General features: G+C 35.7%; 1 protein-coding gene across 1 annotated transcript in view; it reads right to left on the bottom strand.

The window, feature by feature from the left end:
* Positions 1-22879, bottom strand: part of GPR158 (G protein-coupled receptor 158) — a 431923-nt gene that overhangs the window by 29254 nt on the left and 379790 nt on the right. Inside the window, exon 7 of the mRNA XM_050804852.1 lies at positions 8088-8326. Coding sequence (XP_050660809.1) covers positions 8088-8326 — 239 coding nt within the window. The remainder of the gene's footprint in view (positions 1-8087; positions 8327-22879) is intronic.

Here is a 22879-nt window from a genome sequence, read left to right as displayed (position 1 = left end):
TTTATCCTTTGATTGAAAATTAAAAATACTTGTTAAGGTCACACATGGTGTCTCATGCCTGTAATCCCAGTAGCTTGGGAGGCTTGGGAGGGAGGATTGTTTGAGGCCAGGAGTTTGACACCAGCCTGGTCAACACAGCAAGTCTGTCTCTAATAAAAATAATGTTTTAAAAATTAGCTGGGCATATGGTGGTGCACCTGTAGTCCCAGCTACTTGGGAGGGTGAAGCAGAAGAATGGCTTGAGTCCAGGAGTTTGAGGCTGCAGTGAGCTATGATCACATCACTGCACTCCAGCCGGGGTGACAGAGGGAGACTCTGACTCAAAAAAAAAAATGTTTCTAAATAAAAATGTATGTTTAAAATAGTAACAAGTAGTGCAGTGTGCATTAAGGCATATGTGATATACTAGAATAAAAGAAAATATACATAATGAACCTAAATAAAGAACATTAATCTGTCAGATGAAGAGGAAGTCTAATCTATTTTCTGTAACATTCATTAAATGGTGCTTATATCACATTTCACCTGCCATAATAAAGCCTAATCTTCTAGGGTAATTAAGTATTTAAAACCTTAAAAACAATTGCTATTTTAGAATTTCCTTATATAACTCAGCAAGAGAGTTGCTGTATTTTTCTCAGTTCTTTCTAAACATTGGCATATGACTAATTAAATTACTGAACACACTGCCTGGTTTTTTTTTTTTTTTTTTTTTTTTTTTTTGGGTGTGTGTTAAAAATATTGTACCAGGAAAGGGAAGAACAAAGGAGAAAAGCATGTCAATAAAGAAGAATAAAGACTGTATTTTCTATAATGGCAATATTTTATGTGAAATCCATGGAAACTAATACTTTTGAACAGTGAACTAATCAATGCTGGAATTCACTAAAAGACAAATATTAAAAAATTTCCAAATGGAATTAGACTCAAGCCTATCACACCTGTTTAATTATTGCTTGTATTTTCATTTATGTCTTTCTTTTCAATGTGGTGAATAAAATACGTAACAAGCGATGTCAAGCTCTGAGTTTCCAGAACCATGAGACTCCTCATGTATCATCGGACTTTCACAACTATGAAGAGGTGGAAGGTAGGGGGAGAGAACTGAATTTATAACAGGGTTCCTATCAGGGAACAGTTATTAGATCATATAAATGCTGTTAAGAAGAGTTAGGCTATATCAGTGATACAGACAGACAGAATTACAGGAGATAACAGAGGACAAATAGAAGCCTAGATAGGGCTTTTGGATGTATTCTTATGCCAGGAGGGCAGTAAAATAGATTTATTCTCAATCACATAACTTTTTATAACATTCTCTCATCACTTAACTTCTGGAAGAAAGTGTAGAAACAGCTCAGCGCTTGCCTGGGTCAATATTAAAGTTTGATGCACAGATTTAGTCACAGAAGGAAAGTTCTAAATGTCCTCAATGCTACCATTTATTAGCTACTTTTTTGCGGTCTTGTTGTTTCTTGCAGGTAAGGTACGAATCTGCCTGCTTGTTCTAGCTTATCTTGGTCACTGGTTCTGCTTCAGTATCTTCAATGTATGTTCTAAATGTGTAATCACAAATTGAGTGCTATTCAACTACATATGTCAATGGATGAACTCCATTACATCACAACCTCTGTTATTAAATAAATATATTTTCAATTTGGGTGCCTCATACTGGAGGACCTGCCTGCCTGGGATATCTAAACTTAGGTGTCAAGATGTGGTCTACTTGACTCTAGGGGTGAAATTATAACAGTTAATTCAGGCATGAGAAGTCAATTCTTACTTGTCAGTTTGTATTATCCAATTAGAAAACTCATAGGGGAATAAAGTTTTGACTTTTTAATATGATAAGTTTAATGCTATTGCAAAATATCCTGAACATGGACAACTGACTGCCAATTTACCAACCAGGGTAGGAAGATTTAGGAAAAAAAAAAAATTATGACAGTCGTACTACCAACAGTTTCCAAAATGAGTATGACATGATACATTGGTTTATTTTCTTCATTAATTTAGGAGAATGTTTCCTAGTCTCAATCCCTTTATTCTTTTCTTATTTCATTTTAATTTATTTTTTTTGAGACAGAGTCTCGCTCTGTCACCCAGGCTGGAGTGCAGTGGTGCCATCTTGGTTCACTGCAAGCCCTGCCTCCCGGGTTCATGCCATTCTCCTGTCTCAGCCTCCTGGGTAGCTGTGACTACAGGCGTCCGCCACCATGCCCAGCTACTTTTTTTTTGTATTTAGTAGAGATGGGGTTTCACCGTTTTAGCCAGGATGTTCTTGATCTCCTGACTTTGTGATCCGCCCACCTTGGCCTCCCAAAGTGCTGGGATTACAGGCGTGAGCCACCGTGTCCCGCCAACCCCTTTATTTTTTAGATAGCTCTAGGACGATAGTGAAATAATCAAAATATTCCTTAAATCTACTTTATTCTGCTTCAATATTTGTAATTACACTATGTAATATGTTTTATAGTTTTCCTTTGCCATGCAAGTTTGTACCAATCTATTATGACCGTTGGAGAAGTCAAAGGTAGAGTTTCATAAAATGGCCAGCAATTATCCATTAGTTTCTATAACTTACTCCAAAATACCTCCCCCCAAATTTGAACATATACATTTACCATGAAAATGAAGCTGGGACAAGTGTATGACTTCCACAGTCTTTAGCTTTAACATGTTTCCTCATACTGGTCTAAGTCTGACAATAGAAAATATCACAAGATGAAGACAGCTGACTGCTTTGTTCTTTCAACAAATATTTTTCAAGATCCTACACCTGTCAGGTTCTCTGTGTCAGGGATAAGTGTGAACAATGTAGGCCATGTTGCTGAGCAGCATGTAGTTACAAGAGGGAGGAGCAGATGGAAAGATTCTTTTGTCTTCAGTGAGCTACAGAAAATACATTTAAATGTACTCAGAAAAATGCAGGGTACTGAGTCATATAATGATGAGTAGTGTAAGTACTATAGTATGTATTGTTATTATAGATGTACATGATTCTCAAAAAGGTATGGCAGTTTAAATATTTATAGGAATTATAATGTAGATATGTCTTGGAACATCCAAATTGTAAAATTCTCTTTCCACCAGATGAATAAAGTCATTTGTTAAGAAAAACTGACTACTCTGCCTGAAAAGCACTTCTCACATTGTCCAATGTCCATGTAGCAATGTCCTTATCCTTATTTTTTTTCCATTAAAGCTTATCTCATTTTTTAAATACAGGACAAACAAAATAATTGAAAATTATCAATGGATATAAATGACAATGTGATTCTGAAAGCCATTTTCCCCCTTCTATGTTTTAAAATAATTTCCTCAAGAAGACACTGTGGCTCTTGTAGCTTCTGAGATTTTTCCAACCTATTTTCTATACGTGTTTTCCCTTTTGAAACACTGTGGTAGGAAAGTCATCTATCTGAGCAGTTTTGGAGCAGCCCCGTGCAATGAGCAAAAATAGAATGAACCCAGTCTTTGAATGTATGACCCATATTTCTAACTGGAGCTCTACTTCACTGGAAAAACTAGTAGTTCACTCAGTCAAATGATTTCTTATTTTGAAAAAGGGATTGGTTTTGATGGGTAAAGCTGATCCAGAACGCAAAGGTACCAATATATTTATCATCACTTTTTCTTTTTTTCTGAATGAGCTCTTGACACTAATGTAAGTGCATATAGCTTCTTGAGAAAGATTTCCCATCACGCTCACGGTTAAGCCTATTTCCTCCCTCTCTACAGCCCCTTCCTACATGGGAACATTTCCGCTTAGGATCCAGGAAATAATTTAGTGTTCAGCAGTACAGGTTTTCTAGCTGACTGAAGATATATGGATTTATTTTTGATTAACAGTCTGAGTATCAAAACCATGTTACTTATAGAGCTCTATAAAGAGACTGTAAAAAGGTACATACTACACATTAGAAGCCATTAAATTGAGAGGTTAAATATTGATGCTGCATGCTGAAAGAGAAATAAATGAAAACTTTTATTAGGATAGTGTGAAAAATAATTACAACAACCACATGTCTCAGATTTCTCAAGACAGTCCTAATTCCAAATATTCTTTTTTAAAATTATGTGCCCTGACTTTTTTTTTTTTTTAGAGAACAGTGTCACTATAGGATGAGCACACTATGGGGACTAATGTGTTACAGTAGTTTATAGGACAAAAACAATGACTGTGAGATGACAAAAACACCACCCAAAATTTAATTTCCTCTTACTTCTTGGTCCCTGCACTCATCACGAGTCTTGATTTTCTAAGAGACCCTAATGTTATCGCCTAACATCTTTAGGCGTATTAGTTTAATTTCTGCCTCTTAAGTTTTGATACTTCTATCTCATTCCTGAAGCCATGACCTAGATCCTACCACTACAATCAGTCTCTTCTCTTAGTTTCTTGGTACCTCTTTAACTGAGACCTGGTTATTGCCTAAGGAACTGCATGCCCTGCAGCCCTCTCAAGCTATGAATCTTCATTTTCTCTTGCACTCTCTATCTCAGGGTCGTCATTACTCTCTATGTCCTCTTTCCCAGAATTATTCAAAATTAATGTCTTTTAAAAATGTCCATTTTCTTTTCATAGTTCCAATACTGCAAGTGGAAAAATCTGCTGCCTGGTAAGCTTCCTCTCTGGAGGAGAGCAGAATTTAGGAGCAGTAAAGTACAATGAAAACAATCTGAAAAGAGCTATTGTAGAGGGGGTAAATGAGCTAGAAATGGGTTGTGATCAGAATGGCGTTCTTCATAACTCAGGAATGGAAAACCAAATCGTGTATGTCCTCATTTATAAGTGGGAGGTGAGCCATGGGCGCACAAAGGCATACCGAGTGTTATAATGGACACTGGAGACTCAGAAGGAGTTAGGGGGTAAGGGATAAAATACTACAGACTGGGTACAATGTACACTACCTTGGGTGACAGGTGCAATAAAATTTCAGACTTCATCAGTATACAATTCATCCATGTAACCAAAACCACCTGTACCCCCAAAGCTACTGAAAAAAACAAACAAACAAACAAAAAAACAAAACAGTTCTTCAGTGTCTTCAACGAGTGACTTAGAGGTAGGGGAGTTTTATATAACAGAAAGTTCACATAAAGTGAGAGTGGCCACTGGAGATGAGGGTGCCAAAATGTTAGATGAGTCTGGCACAGGTTGTGGTGTTACCTTAGATAATATGAAGGAGAAAAGATAAGAATAAATGTGGATATGGGAAGATTTATAGATAAGGCAGGAATTTGAAGACATTTCTATTGTATGGGTCCTGTTTGTTGTTTTTTCAAATAGAAGTCATCTACTAAGAGAAAAGAGAAACATGGAGAGTTTGGAGGTATGAAAAGAGGATTTGAAATAATAATTGCGAAGAATGTTCTAGTGTTTGATCAGGGGAACAGTAAGAGTGAATGGAATGGCCAGGGCACTATTGAGATTAGTTATCTTTATGTTCTCATAAGTTCATCTGATTCCCTCCAAAGAGTCAGCAGTTCTGTACTTTAGAGTAATATGAGAATCACCTGAATGCTTATGAAACACAGATTGCTGTGCTCCACTATCCGGGAGTGTCTGATTGAGGAAGTCAGAGTGGGTGCTAAGAATCTGCATTTCTAACAAGTCCCCAGGTGATGCAGCTGCTGTGGGTTCTAGGACCACACTTTGAGAGCTGCTATTTCTCCTTTCTGATGATTCCAACTCCCCAACCCCTGAATTTGGTGAGTTTGGTACATTTCACTTTAAAAAAAAATACATCCTTATAGTCATCTTGATTGAATTTACTGATTCATTATATCACTTTTCTGTTTCTCTACATTTCTCTAAGACATTTTCAATAAACGTAACCATACAGTATTATTAACAGTATATTTAATAAACTCACAAGAAACTCAACCATCCAATGTATTCTGACTGGAGTGCAGCGGCGTGATCTCGGTTCACTGCAATCTCTACTTCCCATCTCCACCTCCCAGGTTCAAGCAGTTCTCATGCCTTGGCCTCCTGAGTAGCTGGGATTACAGGTGTGAGCCACTGCCCCACTCCTTCACTATTTTTTTTTCTTTTTTTTGAGACAAAGTCTTACTCTGTCTCCCAGGCTGGAGTGCAGTGGCATGATCTCGGCTTACTCCAACCTCCACCTCTTGGGTTCAAGCGATTCTTCTGCCTCAGCCTCCCAAGTAGCTGGGATTACAGGAGTATACCACCACATCTGGCTAATCTTTGTTTTTTTAGTAGAGATGGTGTTTCACCATGTTGGGCAAGCTGTTCTTGAACTCCTGACCTCATGATCCACCCACCGCACCTCCCAAAGTGCTGGGATTACAGGCATGAGTCACCGCGCCTGGACCTTCACTATTCTTATAAAATGAATGTTCTTTACGCCTTTTTACGGTAATGTAAATATTACCCATGGTTAATAGAACTTGTCCTTTATAAAAGGTTCCTGAGTTCTAGTCCAAACTGCTATCTCCTTTTACTAAACTATTGCACCAAGAATATTCACCACTTAATTTTGCTTTTTAATAATTCTTATGCATCTATGTGAATCAATAAGCTACCTAATGAAAGGAATAATGACTATACAGGTTACTATCAATTATATATTTCTGTATATTTCTACATAGAAATCATGAATATGATCCTCTTTGGAGGGCAAAATTTTTAAAGGTCTCAAATGCATCTCAATTCCAACGCATAAAAAATTCTTGGTGAACAGGCCATGCTCTCTGCTTGTTTGTCATCATGTATTTTGAGGGTTTGTTGGTTTTTTTTTAGGGGGAGAGGTTTGCTTTTTTTTTTTTATTTTTGTAAAACAAAAATAAAAACTAGTGGCCTTTGCTTCATAATAATACAAGGAAATGATTTTTCCTATTTGGTTAACTTGTATTGAAAGCATAAAATAATGTTAGGGTGAGCAAAAATTTTTTATCTATACAATTTTATTTTCATATCCAGACTAAAGCCAAGATCAGAATCGCTTCCTACCCTAGTGTCATGATTTATCTTCTGATAGTTATATTACCCAAAATATAATAAGCTTTATATATCATAATCATTCTCTTTACATACCCATATTGCTTCACTATTGCAGATACTAGGTTTATAAGATTCCTAAAATATCTTGCCCAGAAAAATATTCCTCCATTTGAACTGTAAACTCAATATACATTTTATTAGCTTCCAGCAAAAGACTAGATGTGAATATTTAGCCAACAATTGCAAAATATGAGGGGGACAAAAAATGGGTCAAACTCATGTTTCTGTTTTTTATATCTGCCAAAGACAATTAAGGTTTGTCCTGTGGCTTACTGAGGGGAACAACAATAAAATATCCCTTTTTTTGTATGTTTAGAGACTTAGCTTAAAATAGACTAATATTAGCAACAGAAAAATTCCTGTGTATTTTCCTCATCTTTTCAAAACACTGGGCTGCCAGAAAAATAATCTGTGTTTTGGGTCCAAGCCATGATGCAGCTCTTGAAAGTTCTCCAGGTTCTCAGCCACATAGCACTTACTACATTCATGGAGCATGGCTTAGTCTTTGTGTAATTGTATACCTCCAGAGATAAAAATTATAAATAAGTTATCTTTTGAGGTCAGCATAGGAAAGATAGATTAATCAGAAATTTTGCAGAGACAACCTTTTTCCAAAGAGTGCCCTAGACACCAAGTCTGATATATTATAGGGCCAACATTTTATCTTAAACAGCGTGCTTCCTTTTTTCTCCCAAGTAAGGAAATAGATCAAGAGAATAGTTAATATTAATCAAATGGGGACCAACTGATAAGATCGAAAAAAGTAAGCTCTTTATACACAGAAGTTGCCATTATTCACTTCATTTCTCCTTTCTGATTTATTTGATTACATTTTCTCAACAAAGCTATATGCCTTTGAAAAACAATAGAAACGTCCAGAAAAAAGTTTGCATTTCACATGCCATTACTACCATTTTCATGTTACTTTACCAGAATTACATTAGGTGAGATTAGTTTAGGCTTTACAAAAGAGTCTGGCAAGACTTTTAAAGAAGCCAGTTTTAATGCTACTGAAAAATGGTAAGACCATCACACAAAACAAGTGACCACATACCAACTGCTGTCATGTAGTCCCAGCGGTCAATGAGGCACATATTGAAGATGAGGTGATCAGATGTTTTTCCCTGGCCAATAAGTGAAATCTGTTTCTCCAAATTCTGGCACACAGATGAAGTCCAGCCAATGAGAAACCAAAACACTATCAAGAGTATTACTGCCAGCATCCTCATTACCCGTCCACCAGTCATATACGGAATTCGTTGAGCCGTTCGTGAAAGAAACACCTTCAAAACCCTAGAAAAGCAAAAGTTCAAATGTGAAAGCAAACCTAACATTCAGGAAGTATAACTCTAAAATAACTTATTTTTCTAGGTAAAATGTAAACCCACCAAAATCTAGCTAATCAGAGTTTGCTTTGTTTTGTATTTGTTTTTGTTTTAGAGACGGGGTCTCGCTATGTTGCCCATGCTGGAGTGCAGTGGCTATTCACAGGCACAATCATAGTGTACTGCATCCTTGAACTCCTGGCTCAAGCATTCCTCTTGCCTCAGCCTTCCAAGTAGCTGAGACTCCAGGCACGTGCCACTGTGCCTGGCTTATGCAGAGTTTTAACATGACAAAATCCAGAAACAGTATTGCTCTTATTTTTATTTAATTTTATCTTATCTTCCAGTAGTAAAACAAATATCTTTCATTAGAGTCCATTAGGTCAATAGGTTCATACATAATGGGAGGTCTTTGAGCGTGTCTTAATATTTCAAGGAAAATTCTCAGGACTTGAGAAAGATCCGTAGGCAAACATTGCTCAAACAAGGTTTCTGGGGGATCAAAAAATAGTCCTGAAAGTAAGTGGTTGTATTTTACAATATTATACTAACTCAAAAAACTTCCTTCAACCAGTTGTTTTTATAGTAGAATGTTATTAAAGGTATTTTCTGAAAATCATTTCATATTACCTACTTTCATGGTCATTTTATCATATTACCAAAAATAATACGAATAATAAAAATGAGAGAAATATTTAAACACTAGGTAGACTAAATAAGGTCATTGCATTAAGGAAGAAAATTGGGATGGCCTATAGGAAATGTGATTTTTAAAAACTAAGAGATTTTTCTGTATATATCTCAGATGAAGAGCCAGAGTTGAGAACTACTAGATTAGATGATATCTAAGCACTGTTCTATCTCTAAATAATGTGTGAAGACAAAGTGCACCCTTACTATAGGAATTCTCTACCCATTCTTCAATTTCATTTCTAGAATATTCTCAGCTGATTTTAACTCCCTACCCTATTCTGATATTTGATGTCACAAAATTATGATTTGACATAGACCACCATGAGTGGTTTATGATACTGTGAGAGTATCTGTAACCAATTTCCATAAAGCATAAAAAACCCCCACATTTTCTCAATGTTCTATTTTCTCCTTCACTTCATTCTTCGAATAATTTTAAGTCAAATGAATTTTTTATAAAGATTATTCTAAATCCAGAAATGAAGCCAATACACCTGAAATAGCCTTGATGTACTATGCTATATTGTTCCTCCATATAGAGACCTTTGGTAATTCTCCCTGAATTAACACAACACATCCATTAAATTAACCCCACTGTCCTTCAGGACAGAGGGAAAAGTTATTTAATTATTAACAAAATACTTCTCAATTGTTCTGTGGAACACTGTCAGAAATACAGCAACAAATACGAGTAAAACAGAAGATCTCTTAACCATGCTCCATCTCATCAGTTCCCCAGATTAACAGTTACTCTCCACTCTGTATATGCAATGTATTAAGTGCTATCCATGTCATAGTGAATGCTAACACTGGCACTATGCCTAAGCACTTCTGCTCCAACCAGTTTAATTACTATTTGTTATGAATCAGGTGTATTTGTTCCCAAATTATGCCCACTGTTATAATTAAATATTAAATAAAATAATTATACATTATTACAAAACAAAAGGAGACTATTTTTTTTAAGATGGAGTCTCGTTTTGTCACCCAGGCTGGAGTGCAGTGGCGTGATCTCGGCTCACTGCAACCTCCACCTCCTGGGTTCAAGTGATTCTACTGCCTCAGCCTCCCAAGTAGGTGGGAGTACAGGCATGTGCCACCATGCCTGGCTGATTTTTGTATTTTTTAGCAGAGACGGGGTTTCACCATGTTGGCCAGGCTGGTCTTGAACTCCTGACCTCAGGTGATCTGCCTGCCTTGGCCTCCCAAAGTGCTGGGGATTATTACAGGCGAGAGCCACCATGCCCAGGCAAGGAAACTTTTTCTATGAAATCTCTCCTGAATGTTTTGGAAAGATAAAACATTAAAATAAAATGTTAACTTAGTGGAAGTGAAGAAATTTTAAAATAGAGAGTGGTCAATAAACAAAAAGCTAAAAAATTTCTACACTCAGATTACTTCAAAAAAATTTAACACAATGCAGTAGATAATACATTTTGGTGATTTATGCTATAGGGAGAACAATGAACTCTAAATATCAAACCCATAGTCAAAAAGAAGCCTTATTTCAAAAAGACTGGTGAGTGATTATTTGTGTTTTAAATTACAGTATCTATATATTTTTTTAATGCTTTTCTACTTTAAAAAACTTCAACAAATTGACCAAATATAATACTAAGTCCAGTTATATTGGATAAGAAGGTTTCTATTGTAATTAGCAGATTAAAAGATTCAAGAATTCTACCTTAGAAATAGAAATTTCTTGGAAAATTAGTATTTTTGCCAGTTCCAATGTTATTTTCTGTAGGAGAAACTTGTAATCATAATGTACACATATTTGTTTCTAGTTGAACCTGGATGAATTCTAAATTTTGAATGACTACATTCTCCAGAGAGAACCTGACCCACTTTTCTTCCATAGTTTGGCAAGGGCAGAAAAAGAGAAAATGGTTCCAAATTCTAGCTTTACTCTTAATGTAAACATTTTAAATATAATGAACAAACATTTATATAGTGACAACCATATGTTAGGCATCATGCTAGGCAATGTGGAAGGTATAAGATACAATTTTTGTCTCTAGAAACTTACAATTTAACTAGAAGTAAGTTTGCAAATAGCTACCATGTGCAATAGCTAACATTATATATTCTATGTGGCAGCAAATCTAACCCAATAGAACAGGTAGTGTTTGATCTGGGCTTTGGGGGATATCAATATGTAGAAATGAAGGAAAGTGGAAAATATATAAGGGGATATTCTAATTGATGGGAATCAAAAGCAGGGAAATGCAAACTGTCTTTAGGGACAGTAGGGGGAACAGGTTGGCAGGAAGCAAAGTTTGGTTCTCAATACCCAGCAACTCCTAGGGAGTTTTCAAGTTAAGGCAAGGAGTTTTCATCAGGTTGAGAGTGCTTCAGAGAAAAAAATAGTTATGAACTATATATTCTTCCCATGGTCAAAATGTGATAAATATATTTTTTATGCTTGTTTCACAATTCCCATCGAAACTTTAAATCTCAGAGAGTTAATAATGGATTTGTTAAGTAACTGTCTCCTTTAAAATACTTCTTAATCAGTTTTGTCTTTTGCAAAGGAAATCTATGATTCCAGTTATAGTAACTTTTACTCAAATCTCATTTCTAAATTATCAGAAATGTTTATGTTTTCTAGCTGGCCCTTTGGGTATTTATTGTATAGCTTGAGAATTCAAGATTGTAAAATCCCTATAATCTCATTTCAAGAGAGCAGAACCAAAGCAAAATCCCTTGAGTCTTCCATTATTGATTTTGTTGGCTTTCAAATAATAGAAAACATAATAAACACAACTCTACACTTCAATCTAAGCATTTCAGGATATTGGTTTTTGTAAAATGGAATAAGATGCATTTTTCTAGGATTGTCTGAAAAGCCTACAGGTCAGACTATAAAAAAGAATATGCAGACATGCATTTGTATGAAATACAACTGTAGAAAAAATTTCAAATCATTGGACTTCCTATATGGATGACTTTTCCACTATTTTTTCATAGCTAAATCTTCAGGAGACCATGAGTTCAGAAGGTTTCACTATTTCTGAAGTAAAGCCCAACATATATGGGAAGACTGCAAGAAACATCCAAAATTTAATATGAAAAGGCATATTTAAAGGGCACATTCAATTTTCATTATTAATAGCAGACAAATTCATGGAAATCATTGTGAAATGATAAAATGGGTAACCCAGAAATTGTCATCATATTCATCTGCCTCTGCTTTCTCATTTTCTAGATATTTCTGGTTCAAGCTATATAGCTCACCATAAGAACTTGTACTTGGGTTACCCATGACCTTCCTCCAAGAGCGAACTGATGTTGTTCACTTCTTATTTTACATGGTCTCTCCCCAGCTTTTGATGTGGCTGGAACCCTCAGTTTCCCTGATGTCACACTCTCTTGGTTTTCTTCCTAGTTCTCTCTTCCTACTTTCTTCCCACTTCTTGGCTAGCTGCTTTTCAATCTCTATTGCAGACTTCTCTACCTCAGTCTTCCCCTTAAATGGCAGTGTTTCCAAGGATCTCCTAAATGTGGCCACGTTATATTATTACTCCATATTGCACCCAAGCAACTCCATTGGCTCCCCTATCTCAGTTATCATCTATATGCCAGCAAGTCCCACCTCTATACCTCCAGTTCAGATCACTCTCTTGGGCTCAATCCCTGTATACTCAGGGGCCCACCGGACATCAGCAGGGCCTGACACAAAATCACCCCTCTCTCCACTCCTTCCTTCTCCAACCCACTTTGCTGTTCTCCAACCTACATTTGCTGTTGTGTTACAGCCCTGTCTAACTGTACCAAGCAGAAGCTTAGGAATAAACTTGGATTTTTCTCCCTTATCCACGTTCCAGCAATCAAATGAATCATGAAGAATTTAATGTCTACCTCTTAAGTATCTTTCAAATTCTTCTATTTTTCTCCATCCTCACTGCCACTATACAGCTCCTAGCCACCAATTCATTCCTATAGTAGCTTCCTAACTAGTCTCCTTACTGGTCTGGCCCACCTTCAATCCACATTCTATGATGGATAACATGGTCTTTTGCTATTGTACATCTGATCATGTTGCTTCCCTGCTTATAGTCACTGGCTCTCCACCAAAATTTAGTATGGTAAAACACTTCTAAAAACTGGTTCCTCCTCACCTCTGTAGCCACATCTCTCCACACTCTCTACATCCTATAGTTCTGCAGGTCCCTCTGGATGACATGCAGTTATCCTCTATCTGAGCCTTTGCCCTCAGCTTTCCTCACCATCCCTCCTCCTACCTATACAAACACAGTGTTTTGCTAAATCCTATATCTCCTTCATGTCTCAGTTTAGATGTTACTTGCCATTGACACCAGCACTTACCAAACAAGTAGCATCAATTTTACCTAAAAACTTGGTACAAATGAGAACTCTTGGATCCCACCCAGACCCACTGACTCTGAAACTCTGGAGGGATGGTCCAACAATCTATTTTAACAAACTTTTCAGGTAATTTTGATGAAGGGTAAAGTTTGAGAGCTGCTGCTCTAAGCAATTCTTCCTATCAGATCTAAGATTGGTGTAGGTGCCTTTCCAATAGGCTGACCGCTCTAGCCTGCCAGGTAGAGTTTTCAGTCTTTATTATGCCGATGACAGAATGCAAGGCTTCTAATAATAGTTCTCCATTTTCAGAACATTGGCATTTGTATGTGATTTTGCAGCATCTCTTCTATTTATAAAAAAGGAATGAAAAACTATATATCCTCAAGCCATCCAGTCTTCTGTCCGATTACCTTAACTGGAATAATCCTAATGTCCTGAATTTCTTCATTAGAGTCTAATTTCTATTAATCTTACTGTGTTCATAGAAATTCCAGAGAAGAAATGCTTGAGATAAAAGGTATGAGGTGACACTTCTTGTAACTTTAAAGCCAATCAATTATTGACAAGAGTCCCGAGAGCTAACAATTCAAAAAGTGCTGGAGGCTTCTGCCTGTCATTCTGCTTTTAATGGTGACAAATCCCCATGTTCATTAAGCTTTTCATCAATTTCTCAAAATTTCATTTTCAGAAGTAAATTAAAGTTACTTCTTGGTCAGTGGATGAATTTTAGTTAAATACTTAAAAAGACTGGCATCACCGGCACAGAAATAGGTTTTAGATGCTTATCAGACATGAAGTTCTACAAGATTATTATGAGTATATTAAGTAATTGCTATTACAAGAAAGAAAATTCACAACTGGGTTCTAAATATATTGACATATTTTTTGTCAGTTTTTGTGAGCTGCATGAGTTCTCATATCTCATAGTGTTTTTCCTTGTTTCTTACCTTTTTTCTTTAATTGAAGGTAGATGGAATAAGGAAGAATAATTAAAAAAGGAAGGAAGGAAAGAAGGGGCTGCAAGACTGTTACAAGTCATATCTTAGATGGTTATGAGAGGTGGGGCCATCTGGGCTTCCTGGGTTGAGGAGGGGCTCAGAAAGCTGTGAAACTCACTCATTTCCTGTATCAGGACTTAACTTTGGTCCTGGATGAATAATATTGAAGATATATGCTTAAAATATCCCTAACATCAGAATTTGTGCATGTGTTTTCTTCCCCAAGAAAGCTATAAACAGTGAAAATTTTGCTGTAAGCTTCCCTGTGTCCTCTCTCCCTTTGCCCTCCCCCAAAACTAAAAGGAATGTTAACTGCCCATTTTTCTGTGACCAGCAGACCTTATCTATGCTCCCAATTCCAATTACTTGTAAACATACTTTATAAAGTCCTGTAAGATCCTGTCTCCTTTGCCATGCTGCTGCAAGGTCATAAAGTAGATAAAACCTAAGTTGCAATTCCGGTTTTCCTCAAAATCTAAGACATGTCACAAAATAATTTACTGGCTTTCTCGCTCTAGTAACATCTTCCCGCCACACATATTTCCAACATTAAAGAATTTCAAAGACAATTGTATAATCTGACTCTGGCTACCCATTCAAGACCCCTTCCACACTGTGGAAGCTTTGTACTTTCACTTGGCTCTATAAAGCCTATGGCTTTTTCTCACCCTCGGTTCATGTCTCTTATCACTCGCATGGTCAGCCGCCACACCAGTTCTTTGGCGTGGCTAGGCAAGAACCTTAAGCGTTACAGTTAGAGCTGAAAGGACCTCTCCGTATTATCTATTCTGATCCCACTAATGTATAAAAGACAATTCTTTTTATTTATTTATTTATTATTATTATTATACTTTAAGTTCTAGGGTACATGTGCATAATGTGCAAGTTTGTTACATATGTATACTTGTGCCATGTTGGTGTGCTGCACCCATCAATTCGTCAGCACCCATCAACTCGTCATTTACATCAGGTATAACTCCCAATGCGATCCCTCCCCCCTCCCCCCTCCCCATGATAGGCCCCGGCGTGTGATGTCCCCCTTCCCGAGTCCAAGTGATCTCATTGTTCAGTTCCCACCTATGAGTGAGAACATGCGGTGTTTGGTTTTCTGTTCTTGTGATAGTTTGCTAAGAATGATGGTTTCCAGCTGCATCCATGTCCCTACAAAGGACACAAACTCATCCTTTTGTATGGCTGCATAGTATTCCATGGTGTATATGTGCCACATTTTCTTAATCCAGTCTGTCACTGTGGACATTTGGGTTGATTCCAAGTCTTTGCTATTGTGAATAGTGCCGCAATGAACATACGTGTGCATGTGTCTTTATAGCAGCATGATTTATAATCCTTTGGGTATATACCCAGTAATGGGATGGCTGGGTCATATGGTACATCTAGTTCTAGATCCTTGAGGAATCGCCATACTGTTTTCCATAATGGTTGAACTAGATTACAATCCCACCAACAGTGTAAAAGTGTTCCTATTTCTCCACATCCTCTCCAGCACCTGTTGTTTCCTGACTTTTTAATGATTGCCATTCTAACTGGTGTGAGATGGTATCTCATTGTGGTTTTGATTTGCATTTCTCTGATGGCCAGTGATGAAAGACAATTCTGAGGCCCAGTGAGGGGGAGTCATTTATCTAAAGGAAAACAGTCAGTAGCAAAATCACCTCAAAACTCCTATCTTCTTACTCTCATGTGAGTACTTTTTTCAGTTACAGTATTTTACCAAAATAGAACTATCTAGCACCTGGTTCAGGGCCATATCTTTTAAAAGCACAACAGGAATCTGCCTTTCCAAACATGCCACATTTCCTCTACTCTCCTATATGCTCTTTTCTCTCTAATCTAGATGCTCATACCTTTGAATGCCATTCCGTCTATCTAAACTGATTCAAATCTCACTTATCCTTGTAGATTCATCTCAGGAACCTCATCCAATGTACATTTTTGTCTGACAGTTCCAGGCCACAAAATTTTCTCCAATTACCACTATTATTCAGTTGATATCTCCTATGCCCTTGTAAATCTTCCTGAAGTTGGGAGATGTTTATTTTCTAAGCCCCCACATAATCTAGCACATGAAGGCAAGAAGATTTAATTGACCAATTAGTTAAACATGTCCTTCTGACAGTATGACCAGCAAGAAAAAGTTTTATGGTTGATACAGGATCCCAGAAACTGGAAGAAGCAGGGTAAAATGGAATTTGGAAGAATTTTGATAACAATATAGGATGTGAGAATAAACATTAGCTCCTGTTATGTGTCAGTATTTTGCTAAATCAAAGAGGTTCAATGCTGAAAATGGCAGTTATTTACCTGTTTTCATGTTCATTCTAACTCAGTAAATATAAATGAACAGGCAATTTAAACACAATCTCAAAAATGATGGAGTAGGGAACTCAAAAGTCTATCAGTTCATAAAAACAATCAACAAACTAGCAAGAACTGTTAGTCAACTTTTTTGGAATTCTAGAAACTACTTAGGAGCTTATAGAAATGAGAGGGATACTTAAGAAAAAACAAAAACACAGCTGAATCTGAGTAAAAGAGCTATGCAGCATTTTAACTTACTTTGATTCTATCTCATGCTCCTCAGCTCAATGACGGCTTTCAAGACATCTGCGTGCTCAGGACAGGTACCAAGTACTAGAGGAGCACAATGGACCTTATTTTCAAAGAACTGCTGTTTATTTTGACCTGGCTGGTGGATCCCTGAAAGAGTGGCTCAAAGGGCTTGCTTTTGTTTTACCCAACTGCTAATTTTCCTAGGGCTGACAAAGTTAGCGGGGGTCATTTATCTAAAACATTTAAAGGCAAATGGATTAGTCAGTGCTACCAAGGACAATGAATAATGGTTAAGACAAACAATAGACTAAACAAAAAGATTGTGAAGAAGGAATGGGAATGAGATGATCTGGGGAATAAGAGCACTGAAAAGTACCAATATATTTCTAGGAATCTAGAAGCCTGGAACATTCTCACAAAAGGCATGAGAAGGGCCCAAAGCTCTCATCTCCTGCTGACCTCAGGCTCTGCACATGCAGGAAATACAGGCTTATGTGTGTTGAAGACATACCCAACACACAAACATGCAGTTCATCTGCAAATAATTCAGATTTTAAAAAGTATTTTTTGGTCCAAGTTTTATGAAAATCTCTGTTGAATTACCAGCTGACTACTAACCTAACAGAAAAGAGACTTCAATGGCCACACAAAACAAAGAATATAGACTATAAAAGTCACTTAACAAACAAGCCTGAAAAGGATGGAGAATCTGATTTTTAGATTTACCAGAATATAATATTCAAAATGTTCAGCTTCTAATAAAAAATGAGGCATGCAAAGAAGATTATACAGTCCATAAGCATGAAAAAAAAAAAAAGACACTAATAGAAACGATACCTGAAGACATCCAGGCATTAACCTTATGAGATAAAGTTTATTAAAATTTTTTTTGCAAATTCTGATACTTTAATCTTTTGTCCATATCACAGAAGTTATGTACATATAATTTTAAATTTTTTTAAATTGACACATTTATGGGATACAGAATGATGTTATGATGCATATAATATGTAGTGATCAGATCAGGGTGATTAGCATATCCATCACCTCAAACATGTATAATGTCTTTGTGTTAGCAACATTCAGTATTCTCCTCCTAGCTACTTAAAACTGTGTAATATATTATTGTTAACCAGAGTCATCCTACAGTGCTATGGAACATCAGGGACAAAGTCTTTAAATGAACTGTCTTATGCTCAAAGAGGTAAAAGACACTATGGACAAAAAACTAAAGTCAACCAAGATAATGATGTCTCATGAAATATAGAATATCAATAAACATAGAGAAATAATAAGGATCAAATAGAAAGTCTGATAAAGCAAAATAAAATTTCTCATTTCAGAGAAATTCACTAAAGTGGTACAACAACTGGAGGGGCTTGGCCAGGCAGAAGAACAAATCAGTGAACTTCAAGATAAGGCCAATTGAGATTATCCAGTCTGAAAAGCAGAAAGAAAAATGAACACAGCCTAAGAGACCTGTTGCATACCATCAAACATACCAATATATGCATAATGGGAGTCCCCGAAAGACAGAAGAAAGAAAAAGAGAAACAATATTTGAAGAAATAATAGCTAAAACTTTCCAAATGTGATGGCAGACATGAATCTAAACATCCAAGAAGCTCAAGGATAAAGTAGGATAAACTTAAGGAGACTCACACTAAGATACAGTATAATCAAACTATTACAATTTAAAATATTGAAAGCATTAAGAGAAAAGCAACCCATCACATACAAGGGATCCTCAGTAAGATTAAAAGATAATTTCTTATCAGAGACCATAGGGGCTGGAGAAAGTTGAATCATGTATTTGAGAAGGAGGGGAGGGGAGGGAACCCTGCCAACCAAGAATTCTATATCTGAAAAAACTCACCAAAATTGAAAAAGAAACTAAAATATTCCAAGATAAGCAGAAATGGAGAGAATTTGTCACTAGCAGAATTGCCCTATATGAAATAATGGGAATTCTTTAGGTTAAAATAAAAGGACTATAGACCATAACTCAAATGCATGTAAAGAAATGAGAGACACTGCTAAAAGTAACTACACTGATAAATATAAAAGTCAGTATTAATACTCTTTTTCCTAAATGATTTAAAATACAGATGCATAAAACAATAAGTACAAATCTGTTAATGAGTTCACAATGCTTAAAGATATAATTTGCAACAATAAAAATGTAAAAGAGCATAAAGATTCATAGGAGCAAAGTTTTTGTATACGTCTGAAACAAAGTTGGTATTAATTTGAACTAAACTGTTATAAATTTAGGGTATTAATTGTAATCTCCAGGGCAACAACTAAGAAAACCAAAACATATGTAGTAAAAGAAAGAAGAAGGGAATCAAAATGATACACTAAAAACTATTGATTTACCAAGCAGGCAGTAATGTGGAACTGAGAAACAAAATGGATATAAAATATATAAAAACAAATCACAAAAAGGAACAAGTCCTTCCTTATGAGTAATTACCTTAAATGTAAACTAAAAGGTAGAAATGGTAGAAAAAATTTTTTAAAAGACAATCCAACTATGTTTTCTATAAGAGAGTTAGTTACCTTAGATCTAATGAAATAAGTAGGTTATAAATTAAAAGGTAGCAAATGATATTCTATATAAATAATAACCAAAGTAGAACTATGGTAGCTATATTAATATCAGATTAGATATAAGATAAAATTTGTTGGAGACAAAAAATGGCATACTTATAAAAGGGTTAATCCCTCAACAAGATGAACAATTATGAACATATCTGTACTAAACATCAGATCCCCATAATATAAGAAACAAACAGTAACATAATTGATGAGAGAAAAAGATAGTTCAATAATCTAAGTTGGAGACTTCAAGGTCCTGCTCTCAATAATGGATTGAATTATCTACACATACCAACAATAAGGAAACAAAGGACTTGAACAGCATGATAAGCCAACTAGACCTTACAGACAAATATGGGGTACTCATCTCAACAGCAGCAGAGTACACATTCTTGTCAAGTGCACATGGAACATTCCCCAGGACAGACCATATATTAGACTGCAAAACCAGTCTCAATAAATTTCAGAAAATTAAATCATACAAAGTATCTTCTCTGACCACAGTGAACTGAATTAGAAATCATAACAGAAGGAACACTAGAAAATTCGCAAATAAGTAAACATTGAACAAAATACTCTTAATGAATGGGTTACAGAAGAACCAAAGAGAAAATAGAAGATAAGCTGAGATAAATGAAAAAATAAAAACATATCCGAATTTAAGGATTGCAGCAAATGCAGTAACTTCAATGCTTATATGAAGAAAGAAATACATTAAGTCAATAACCTTATCTTTTACTTTAAGGAACTAAAAATTGAACAGCAAATTTAATCCAGAACAAGCTGAAGGGAGAAGATAATATTAGAGTGAAAATAATTGAAATATAGAGTAGAAATACAGCAGAGACAATAAAAAAAAAATCTAAGTTGGTTCTTCCAGAAGATAAACAAAATTAACAAACCTTTAGTTAGACTGAGCAAGAAAAAAAGACTCATTAGAGTCGGGAATGAAAGTCGAGATATTTCTACTGACTTTATGTAAATAAAAAGAATTATAAGACAATACTATGAATGGAGAATTTTGTTATGTGAATTTTACCTCAATACAAAATATACAGTGGTTCTCTTTCTTGCACACACACACACAAATTTCTTCTGTATCCTCCTGAACACTGCAGACCCAGGCTCTTGTAGCCCCAGGGTATCTGCAGCCATCTGGTTGTTGTTCTCCTCCCATATATGAGATTCAGCAGGCTTGAAACCTGGGCTGTGCACTAATTTGTTACCTGCAGTATGACTATTTTAAACTTATGTGCACCCTTCCTTATTCATCAGAGTTCATTGTGCAATCTTAGATCTGTAAGAAAAGACTGAAGAAATGTGATAATATATCATGGTTGATTCCCTTAAATACAGGCCAACAATGCTGAATGAACTCAAATCAGGCCTAAATGTTAACTAAGCATAAACACCTGTTCCCTAAACCACTCCTTTGAAGCCTTTTCAGCTGTAATAATATTGCAAATAAAGGACATTTGATGGCCATTGGGTGCTTGTGCTCCAAAAATGTTTAGTTTTGAAAAGTTTGGTATAAAAGCTTACAGAGAAAGTTTTAAATATGGATACTATTGCTTCCTCCCCCACTGCTTTCCCTACTCCCAGCTTAACTACAGAAAGATATTTCAAACAATAAGCAGATGGTCAATTATTCTGAAGATCAAGAAGAAACCAGATTATTGAGTTTGGGAATTACATGCTTGTTTATCTCCTTATATCCAGAGTAAATATGAATTCTAGGACCATGGTCTTCCAGGTACCTGTTTGAAGAAATTCTGTCCTTATATCTCAATTATCTAGCACTGATTAATCAGCAGAAGTAATTTTCATTCCAGGATTATTTTTTAAAAATGTAATGTTTTACTATTTAACATTTTGGTATTCAAGAACATAATTTCAGATAGACTATAAAAACAAAATTATTACAGATGGTTGCCTAATAGCATCATTACTTAAATGAGCAATTTTACTACAGTCTCAATAGGGAAACATCGCTAATTGCATCACAAAATTGCACGGTTTTGTAGATAGAAAATATCTAAAATGACACCATCTTAATGTTAATATTTAAATCTTGATCTGCTCTTACTCTTAATTCAAGATTTAGTTTTTCTGGTCTAAAAAAGCCTTTTCTCTAAACAAAAGTTAAGCACATAACTATTTCCTAGAGATATCACAAGGGAAAGCTTTTTGAATCTGTTTTCTCTGTAATCAAGATTGTCCCGACTGAAATGCGGTAGAAATGACTAACAGCAAAAATGTTTCTCTTTCCAAGGGAAGTTTCCATCTATTTTTATAAGACCTAATTGCTCTACTTTTGCAGGCTTTTTGGCATACTATTTAGATAAAAAATGGTACCAGACTACAGGGAACCACAAGAAGATGACAAAATGCTTTGTAAATATGAACTTCCCATTTAACTGGTGTGATCACATTTACAAAAAGACAAAATATCTACTTAATTCTCAAAGCCTAGTTGCACATTAATATCTTTATGTACTTTAGGTGTTAGTCCAATATAAAAGAAGTGCTAAAAATAATATTTTTAAAAATCCTGCTTACCATTGCATTCACCTTAACCTTAACCCACAGTAAAATACACAAATAGGGGCTGCAACCACAAAAGTAATTCAGGAGGTACACTGCGTGAGTACATAACAACTGCTGAGTTTGACTGCTCATATTTATAGATGGTTAGATAGTATTATTAATATTGAAGTAGAATAACTTTCAGTCGCTGTCATTGAAACTTTTGGAAACTAATTATAACGTGCTATTGTGATGACTCTTTGGTTGTTGTACAATTTAATTGTTTTCCCTTTGCACATCACTATATTAAAAACTCTTGACTTAAATTTCCTTGCAGGTCCCAAGGTGCCTCCCACACCACCTTGCCTATCATAGATCAGAAGAGTTACATATTGTGACAAAGGCTCATCTACTTTTTAGTGCAGATTGATTCCTCCATTAAAACTGTGATACATGGTCAAAGTATAAAACTATAACCAAATAGAAAGAAATTAATACCATCTAAACAGCACTAGTTATATATAAACTGTTAGCTCTTGGGTGGATTTTACTCTCTAGTATTTTTTCTATACATACATAAAATATTTTATAACATTAGGATTATATCATTTGTTATGCTTTTCTCATATAATATGGTTTTCTGAGCATTCTCTAACAGTCTATCTTTGTAAACAACATGATCTTTGACAGCATATACCATTTACTTAAATCATTATTTATTATAAGCCACACTCTAACGAATATTCTTGCAGGTAAATCTCTGTTCACACCTTTGATTTTTTCTCTTTAGATTTCAAAAAGTA

Source organism: Macaca thibetana, chromosome 9, assembly GCF_024542745.1.
Source record: "Macaca thibetana thibetana isolate TM-01 chromosome 9, ASM2454274v1, whole genome shotgun sequence".
Classification (NCBI taxonomy): Eukaryota; Metazoa; Chordata; class Mammalia; order Primates; family Cercopithecidae; genus Macaca; species Macaca thibetana.
The sequence above is the reverse complement of the archived record's forward strand: the minus strand, read 5'-3'. Positions and strand labels throughout refer to the sequence as shown.